Raw genomic sequence first — 9,812 nt, forward strand, 5'->3', positions numbered from 1 at the left:
TATTAAATAAATTCAAGTCAAATTTGAGTGGCCATGTGAAAACTGTGCAGAGTGTGAAAGTGATTACAAAAATAAAATAAAAAAGAAAAAATCTTATGTTCAAGACTTAAAACACACAACCTGTTGTGTAAGGAAAACAAACACTTGCCATTAGATTCTCACAATAATTCAATTTCTACTATATTTTGTATACAATCAACTAGTAACTATATTTCATAATGCTCATAAAATATTTCCTTAGCTGAGTCATTTGACTCTAGTAGGTTTATAATTGAAGTTCGTAAGACTGTGTTTGTGTTTGGGTCATGGATTTGGAGAATGATTTGTGAAGGAAAAAGAAAATGGACGAGAAATGTGAAATAAGATAGGTTTGTGTTGTATCAGGAAAGATACTAGAAGCAAAGATACTGAAATTGTGAAGAACTGGCTACTTCCATCATCTAAAAGTTACGGTTTGCTTTGTTTCTCCTGCATTTCTGGCCTATTTTCTTTATCATTTCAGTAATTATAGGATCAAATTTTAGCTTGAGGCATGTACATCGACACAATGTCGTACCAAATTTTCTTTTCTTGTCATCCAAACACAGAAAGAAGGAAACAGAACAGAGCAGAGAAAGAAAAAACAACACAGCTTGGAATGCAGCCCAGTGAGCAAACTCAATTGCAAGAACTATAGCAATTCAGAAAATTAAATTATTCAGCATACTTTCTCCTCCTATTATCAACCATGTCCTCCCTTTCAGAGAAAAGCTAATTTGCAAGCTGAACAATCAAAGAATTCCTCCACAATCTTAATTTTGAGTGAACAATCATAAAACAACCTTATCTCTACATATTGGATGAAGTCTGTTAATGTGCTATATCTTCTTTCTTGTCACATATTTGCCAATTATGACAATCACAAACGAGGGGGAAAAAATCAATGTAACAATTATACCACGTTATCATCAACACGTGGTATCACCATTCATTTATAATTTTTTCAACTCTCAATGACATTTCCGAGGAAACGCCAAGTTACTTGCACTCGAGGATTGACATCGACATCCACCTTTAAATGGAAATTTGAGGGCAAGCTGCCATTCCCTTGATTCCTACTAATAAGAATTTTACTCCATGAGAAATTGAACAAAATGGGCTGAATCAGCCTATTTCTTGCGTGTACAAATTGAATCCTTTTTTGAGAAAGGAACTAAAGATGGAATGGTTTCTCAACTGGAGAGAAAAAAATGTCCAGAATCCTCTTTTTTTCTATAACACCACTGATGTTTCTTCAGAACACTAATAGATTAGCGAAGCTTGAAACTATCTTCAATTGACAACTCATTTCCATTTACATTAGATGACAATTTCCATTCAAAAGCTTGTAATTTACTACTCTAACAGAGACTTCATGACTGTCAAAGCATATATTTACTGAAACAACAAAAACAAAAGGCAGTCATGTGAAAAGGCATTAACATGTTATTACATAGTCATAGCACATTTGCAGTCTTGGAAAAAGAAATGAAGAAAAAAATGTAACTTATATTTTATTTGCATTTCACGCGCTTTTCTCTTTTTTATTTTCAAATCGTGACCCAAATCCATGATCCAAACACAGATTTAGGAAACAAAAAAATTCAACACTGAGATATAAAATCTTGTTACGTTTGCAATGAAAATTGATTGATTTGTATGGCCAATTTTTTCGAATGAACTTTTAGCAATTCAGTTAGGATTTGGTTTAAATTAAGGTAGCTTGTAATTTGTAACTAGAAGTGCAACGTGAGCGGGTACAGTAAGATTGAAGAGTTATCCAAGTTGTCTTGAGAGTTGCTTGAGGCCCCCAAGCCCGACCTCTAACCTAATTTTGTGTGTCCAAGGCAGCCTTGAGCTCAATAAATTGAACTTGGGCTATGCTCCAATTAACAACAAATTTGAGCTGAATTTTTTTTTTTATCATCCACCCTTCAAGGATGACAATTATTTTATCAACCACCTTTCAAACAAGCTAGACCAACATTTAAATACTGATAGCATTAAAGTAACACCAAGTAATTATTTAGTATTTAAAAAACATAGTGGAGACAACCAAACCTATGCTCATTTCCACCACTTCAACTTCAAAAAATTATTTTTTGTCATAAAGTATTTAATGAAGATTCCTAGAACAAAGCCACATGAAAAACGTGACAAAATCCAAATGCTAACCATAATCGGACCCCCACAAGTGACAGAAGGCATTAACTCGTGTCATTCCAATCATTATCCACCAAAACACAAACTGGGATCCCAAAATTTTGTTTAAAAAATTCTTGCCACAATTATAAAATTTTAACAGCCTATCACCCCTTTAAATCCAAGTCTGTTCTAGCTCTTTCAAACGTTTCAAAGTCTAGAACCTTTCTTTCACCTTTTCAAAGCCAAATCATAAAAGATAACTATATAACCTTAGGCATGTAAATCCTATGGTCTCATGTGTGACATTTACTTCCTCACTGGTCCCTAAACCACACGACCTGCTACCCAAGCTCCCTAATTATTGCCACCAGGGTTTTGGGTTGCAGGATACCAAAATACTCTTAAATATGGAGATTAATATCTTCATTGGATGTGTGAGCTTGTGGCCAGCCAATAAAACTACACAAATCCTTTTATCTCCTTCATGGAGTAACTAATATTTTTAATGATACACATACCAAACTCAAACATGAATTTGCTAAGCCAATATTTTTACTTATCAAACAACCTGGCATCAACTCAACAACTTGATTTTTTAAAATATCTAATATGTTCCTATTCATGGCAACACTTGCACCAGTAAAATTTCACAAAAAAATAAATATGAGCGACCTTTCAATCAATACTCTCCATATCACCATTTTCATACTACAATTAATCACAAAATTCCCAAGTCTATAGAACAAGTGCTAGTAAATATCTCTAGTTTGATCCCCCAATCGCCATTGAAGATGCAAAAAAAATAGAATAGACTACAATAGCAACGAGTAAAAGCAATGCTCAAAGATTAACATATAACATTATTTTCAATGTGAATTCTCTATCTAGTAGCCAGCATTTCTATTACTCAAAATGATTAAGAATGTAACAAGGGGAATGGTTTGAGTTGTAACTTGTAAGATTGCATTCAAAGTTAAAAACTTGGCAACGCCCAGTCTTCTATGACTGAAATCCAATTTAAAAGCAACTACATACAAAAGTGAAAACCTCTAAAAGGTTGCTACACGATGCGAGAAAAAAAACAGGAGTCATGACATGAAACTCTTATTTAACTCAGTGCTTTAAGAAAACTGAACAACTTAAAATTCTGAAATTCATTTTATCCCCCCAACTACTGCTGTAACTGTTATCTCATTTCCAAGCCTTCAAACTTTATCAATTCTTCAAATCTCTCGCATATCCCCCAAAATTCAGAGCACTATATCGACATAAAATAGAGCTCCAATTCACAATCTTGACTTCACACAAATCAGCCCACTAAGCCAACAATTGTTTGATAACTACTTTATGACTATTTTCAACAATTCATGGACTTAAACAATTCTTTCATTTGATCAAATGAAAGACTTTTACTTTGACTTTATTGCCATGTGTCATCATTCAATTGATTCACCTGTTGGTAGGAAATTTTACAAAAATGAGTGCAAACAGAAATGTACAGTACTAATCAAGGTTCACAACCCCAATAGTTTTCTTGCCTGCGACCTTTTCAATCAGTGCTCTTCAAATCAGCATTTTCTTACCATAATTAATCACAAAATTCCCACATCGATATGGAAACAAGTGCTAGTTAATATCTCCAATTTATCCCCCAATCGCCATTGAAGAAGAAAAAGAAAATCAAATTATCAACAATTTTGTTTATTGATAAAAAGTTGTGGAAGAGATGATGTTGGAAGCCCACCTGGACTACAATAGTAGCGGGTAAAAAACTACTCAAAGAGTAACATATAATATTATTTACAATATGAATTCTCTATCTAATAGACAACAATTCTATCATTGTAAGATTGCATTTCAAAGTTAAAACCTAGGCATGGCCTAGTCTTCTGTGACAGAAATCCAATTTAAAAAAAAAAATTACATACAAAAATACAAATCTCTAAAGGTTGCTACATGATGTGAGATAGAAAACAACAAAAAACCATGACATGAAACTCTTATTTAACTCAGTGCTTTAAGAAAACTAAACGACTTAACAAAGCTTTAGAATTCAATACCGCCGCAAGGGTAAAGCTTTTGAAGTGGTCCTGTATGGCTATTGTCCAGATGCTCACCCACTCAAATGCAGTAGCTAGGTGAAACACCCCTTCAAGTGGATACCATTGCTTTATTGTGCTACTTGATGGAACAAACCTAGTTTCGAAATAAGAAAATCAATAACTCAAATATAACATATAAGTAGAAACCATAAAAGATAATTCAACAAAGTAATGCTGCAAAGATAAATTCCAATCACCGAATAATGCCATTTGTCTTTATTGATTTCTTCTTTCACTGCTTCGGTGGGCACCCTTCTTAGACCTTTTCACCTTCTTATGATGTTTTCCTTCAACAATTGTCATAAGCCATTCTAGTCTTTGAGTTACAAACATAAGATATCCCATAATCATTCCAAATAAAAATCCGCATCCATACCCCAACACTACAACTTGCCAGTTAAATCCGCTTGACTTGTTTGAATTCTCATCTTGTTGGAGTGTTGGTGGAGGTGGCAATGGCAGTAGTTCCTTACATTTCTTTGATAAAGGCAATCCACATAAAGCCAAGTTCCCACTATATGAATCATTTTCAAATGTATAAAACTGCCTCCCTTGAGGAATTGGTCCTGCTAGTTGGTTGTCCGAAAGGTTTAGTACCTCAAGAAACATCAAATTTGTCAATTGCTGAGGAATCTCCCCAACAAGCTTGTTTGAGTAAAGGTCCAACGATTCAAGGTTTTTCAAATTTCCAAGTGAAGTTGGGATATGGCCTGTAAGATTGTTATGAGATATGTTAAGACCCCGAAGTGAATTAAGCCTCCCAATGGATTTCGGAATCTCTCCTTGGAATTTATTTCTTGAAAAATCAATGATTGATAAGATTGTTAAGATTCTTGATAATTCAATCTCATTTCCTTTAATCATCACCACCACAGAATCTTGATAATAGCTGTCACCCATGTATTTCAATTTCATTTCATGTTCATCAACATTGATCATAGCTCGAAATTGTTTGATATAATTTGTTGGCAAAAGGCCAGTGAACTCATTGTAAGATACATCGATAATTCTCAACTTAGGGAAAGGATGTTTGCCCTTGGTCTTGAAGGTACCTATGTGACCATGAAACCTATTAAATCTCAAGACAAGAACCTGCAAGTTTCGAAGAGTTCCCAACCAGTGGGGGAATGTATCATTTATCTTGTTTTTTCCAAGATCTAGAACTTCCAAGTATTCACAATTGAGCAAAGATTGCGGAACTTGTCCTTCAATTTGGTTGCCATTCAGGTTAAGATTCCTTAGGAAATTGCCTTTGGTAAATGTTGTAGTAAAGGTGCCAGAAAAGCTATTAGTCCCTAAATTCAGCATTGAGAGACTGTTGCTCAAGTTTCCCAAACATTGTGGAATCAACCCACTCAAACTGTTATTAGACAGATCAAGAACTCCAAGTGAACTCAGATTGCAAATCAATGTAGGGATTTCTCCGGTCAATTTATTGTTTGAGATAGAGAAAACATATGTGGTGTTAGGTGGAACAGGGAGCGGTCCTCGGAGTGAGTTGGAGTGCAGGTCAATAAACAGTAGATTCTTCCATGGAAGACGCTCTAAACTTGTAATGAAATTTTGAGAGAGATTTAAATTTTGCAATGAATCTTTCCCCACATTGAATAACCATTTTGGAACTTCACCATGAATTTTGTTGTTTGAAAGATCTAGAGAACCCAATCTGGCTTGTTCTCTCAAGAAGTTTGGGAATTCGCTCAAGTTGCAAGAAGCTAATCCTATAGTGTCAAAGTTGGTCAAGGTAGAGTTGACACTGTTGTTGATGCTCAATGAGAGACCATTGTATGAGAGATCAAGAGAGATCAGATTTTTAAGCTTTAGAAGCTTATCTAGATCCACTACACCACTTAAGTTATTTGATGAAACCCACAAGTATGTTAGGTTCTGGAGTTCATAAACTAATCCTGGAATTGGTCCCTGTAGCTTATTGTTACTCAATCCTATGTCAACCAGTGAAGGCAAAGCAAACAACGAAGATGGTATTGTTCCATTGAGTGAGTTATAACTCAAATCGAGAGAAGTTAGTTGGCTCATGTTGCCAAGGGAATCCGGTATTTGACCGTTCAAATTGTTTCCGAAAAGAGCCAAGCGAGTAAGTTGGCTCATGTTGCCAAGGGAATCCGGTATTTGACCGTTCAAATTGTTGTTATAAAGAGCCAAGAGAGTAAGTTGGCTCATGTTGCCGAGGGAATCCGGTATTTGACCGTTCAAATTGTTGCTGGAAAGAGCCAAGAGAGTAAGTTGGCTCATGTTGCCATGGGAATCCGGTATTTGACCGTTCAAATTGTTTCCGAAAAGAGCCAAGCGAGTAAGTTGGCTCATGTTGCCAAGGGAATCCGGTATTTGACCGTTCAAATTGTTGTTATAAAGAGCCAAGAGAGTAAGTTGGCTCATGTTGCCGAGGGAATCCGGTATTTGACCGTTCAAATTGTTGCTGGAAAGAGCCAAGAGAGTAAGTTGGCTCATGTTGCCAAGGGAATCCGGTATTTGACCGTTTAAACTGTTTCAGGAAAGATCCAAGCTAGTAAGTTGGCTCATGTTGCCAAGGGAATCCGGTATTTGACCGTTCAAATTGTTGTTATAAAGAGCCAAGAGAGTAAGTTGGCTCATGTTGCCGAGGGAATCCGGTATTTGACCGTTCAAATTGTTGCTGGAAAGAGCCAAGAGAGTAAGTTGGCTCATGTTGCCAAGGGAATCCGGTATTTGACCGTTTAAACTGTTTCTGGAAAGATCCAAGCTAGTAAGTTGGCTCATGTTGCCAAGGGAATCCGGTATTTGACCGTTCAAATTGTTGCCGGAAAGATCCAAGTTAGTAAGTTGGCTCATGTTGCCAAGGGAATCCGGTATTTGACCGTTCAAATTGTTTCCGGAAAGAGCCAAGAGAGTAAGTTGGCTCATGTTGCCAAGGGAATCCGGTATTTGACCGTTCAAATTGTTTCCGAAAAGATACAAATTAGTAAGTTGGCTTATGTTGCCAAGGGAATCCGGTATTTGACCGTTCAAATTGTTTCCGGAAAGAGCCAAGAGAGTAAGTTGGCTCATGTTGCCAAGGGAATCCGGTATTTTTCCGTTCAAATTGTTTCCGTAAAGATGCAAGCCTCTAAGCTTTGCAAGGTTTGAAATTGATGAGGGGATTTGACCGCTGAAACTATTAGATGAGAAGGCTAAATCGGTGATTTTTGTAAGGTTCCAAACAGAAGCTGGAATGGACCCCGAAAGGTTGCAGTGGAGGAGGTACAAAATATTCAAGGCTTTAAGATTGCCGATTGATTCAGGCAATTGGCCAGAAAAACTTATGACGCCAAGTACAAGAAACTGAAGGGAACTAGTTGCATTGAAGTATGGAAATTTACCTATGAGGTCCCGATTTCCCCATACATAGAGCTCTCGTAGGTTTGGAAAGTGAAAAATGTTTTCTGAGAATTTCCCACGCAATTGACAATTGCGAAGACTGAGAGATGTCAAAGAAGATAGATTTAGCAAAGCATGAGGTAAAGGTGAAGAGATATTCAACCAATCAAGGTGTAGTTCTCTTAATTGGGTTAGGTTTTGAAGGAGCATATTGAAAGTGTGTTGTTCAAGTCTCACCGGAGAAGAATAGTAGGGATATTTCAAATAAGAGAGGTCAAGGGAAACCAATTTGGACAGATGGCAGATTTTTGAAGGAATTCGGCCAGTAAAATTAGAGTGAGAGAGGTTGAGATGGGTCAAACTTGCAAACGAGCCAAAATCAGGTGAAATTGTAGAGAAATTGAAGTCATTGAAGGCAAGATTGAGGGTTTGGAGGTGACGAAGGTGGAAGAGGGTGGTGTTGGGTTGGATGGTGCCCTGAAGTTGGCTGCAACTGAGGTCAAGTCCAATCACATGACCATTCGACCAGTCGCACGTGACCCCCTCCCACGAGCAGCAATCACTACTCTCATTCCAGAACACCATTTTAGGATGAGAATCAGATTCGCATAAAACAGAGGCATTAGCAGTTATGGTAAATGTTGTTTTAAATTGGAGAAGTGAAAATCTCTGGTCCTCAAGGCAGGTATGGCGTGCAGAAGTAGAAAAAGAAGAAGAAGACAAGAGAAATAACAGAAGAAATTGATGAAGAACAAACATAACCCAACTCATTTTGTTTTCTTACAGGTAGAAGGATTCGGAGAGATATGAAAAGGAGAGTATAGGAAGGATAGTAGTTTGATGATGGAGAAGGAATAAATGTATTACTCATTCTTATACACACTGCTAAGTCCTTCTCGGGTAGTGGTGGTGGAGCAACCCAGCCCAGCCCGTCAAGCACGGCAACTGTGTAATTTTGTCCACCAGCCACATGACTTCCAAATTCGCAACAGTGATTCTTTGTCTTTAATTCCAAGGGAAAATTATGTTGATATTCTTTACATTTTGTCTATTGTGTCATTTTTGTTTAAGTAATTTTAATTAATTTTATTTCAAATTCTTAACTTTTAATTTTGTTATAATTTGATTTAATTGATAACATTAATTATGGTTGTTGAAAGAAAAAATGTTACTGAGTTAGTTGAGAATTGAATTGAATAAGTTTACAATTTTTTATCTATAAAAATATGAAACATGCAACTCATGGGCACATTTTTTATAAAAAGAAAATACTAAAAGTTGTAATCAATTGGATCAAATTGAGATAAAATCATAAATTAATGTTGAAATTGAGTCAATTGAAATTATAAAAACAAAAATAACACAAGAGTAAAAATATAAAGACTACTAATATAGTTTTCCTTTAATCAATTAAAACTTGGTAATGCCTTGACTATTTATAACGCAAGTAATAAAACATTTTGGGACTGGTTTGCTTTTAATTGAGCAAAAGCATAAATGTAAGATTCATTATTTTTTGTTGTCCAGCAGTTTAAAAAAAAAAAATGAATTTTTTAGTATAGCGATCCCGGGTTTACCCTTGTTGTACAGTGATCCGGACATGTGTCCGTGGATGTTGGTAGTTGTTTATTATCTTGTTTACATCCTTTCTTACTTAGTATTTGAGTTATGGGATGTGTTGGGCGGGTTTGTTTCAGGTTGGTTGAGTTTAGAAACCAAAACTAGTTGCCCAGATTTTTGGCCTGTCCGCTCGAGCGGAGGTGTTGGCGCTCGAGCGGGGAATACATCCATCCAGTATCTTGTTGTGCAGTGTTGTGAGCTCGAGCGTAGGGTTGGGAGCTCGAGCGGAGGCCTGGTTCTGCAAAAGTGCTGAGCGAGTGCATTCTGTGCTCGAGCGGGAGGTTGGCCGCTCGAGCGGAAGTCTGTGAGTGGCCGCTCGAGCGGGGTGTTTTACGCTCGAGCGGAGACCTGGGTTAAAGTCCCGAAATTGTGACTTTTCAAATCACTTTTTCACTTTCTCTTCTCTCTCTTACTTTTCCAAAAACACCATTGTTGAGTCTTTCTCTCTAGATACTACCTTCTCTCTAGGTTTTGATCTAGTAGGAGTGATTTGCTCACCTTTGGCCTTTACAAAAAAAGTTGTTGATCGTCGAGGGCTTCATTTTAATCTGAAAATCTCGGGTTTTGGAGCAT

At 36.7% G+C, this 9,812-nt stretch overlaps 2 protein-coding genes across 2 annotated transcripts; both read right to left on the minus strand.

Annotated features, from left to right (window-relative positions):
* Positions 1-3,987: 3,987 nt before the first annotated feature.
* Positions 3,988-6,734, minus strand: LOC145795958 (receptor-like protein 6). The gene is made up of 2 exons (XM_082880910.1): positions 4,463-6,734; positions 3,988-4,359 (listed from the first exon to the last, which is right to left on the minus strand). The coding sequence occupies exon 1, from the start codon at positions 6,732-6,734 to the stop codon at positions 4,482-4,484; it is 2,253 nt and encodes a 750-aa protein (XP_082737036.1). The 3' UTR covers positions 3,988-4,359; positions 4,463-4,481.
* On the minus strand, positions 6,659-8,505 carry LOC145795208 (receptor-like protein Cf-9). The gene has a single exon (XM_082878812.1). The coding sequence runs from the start codon at positions 8,388-8,390 to the stop codon at positions 6,774-6,776; it is 1,617 nt and encodes a 538-aa protein (XP_082734938.1). The 5' UTR covers positions 8,391-8,505; the 3' UTR covers positions 6,659-6,773.
* Between the last annotated feature and the right edge of the window lie 1,307 nt (positions 8,506-9,812).

This window comes from Camellia sinensis, chromosome 7, assembly GCF_055761805.1.
Source record: "Camellia sinensis isolate YWXY chromosome 7, ASM5576180v1, whole genome shotgun sequence".
Lineage (NCBI taxonomy): Eukaryota > Viridiplantae > Streptophyta > Magnoliopsida > Ericales > Theaceae > Camellia > Camellia sinensis.

Excerpts from the sequence above, each read along its gene's own strand:
- LOC145795958 (XM_082880910.1), bottom strand. The coding sequence starts at position 6,734 with ATGAGCCAACTTACTCTCTTGGCTCTTTCCAGCAACAATTTGAACGGT.
- LOC145795208 (XM_082878812.1), bottom strand. The coding sequence starts at position 8,390 with ATGAGTTGGGTTATGTTTGTTCTTCATCAATTTCTTCTGTTATTTCTC.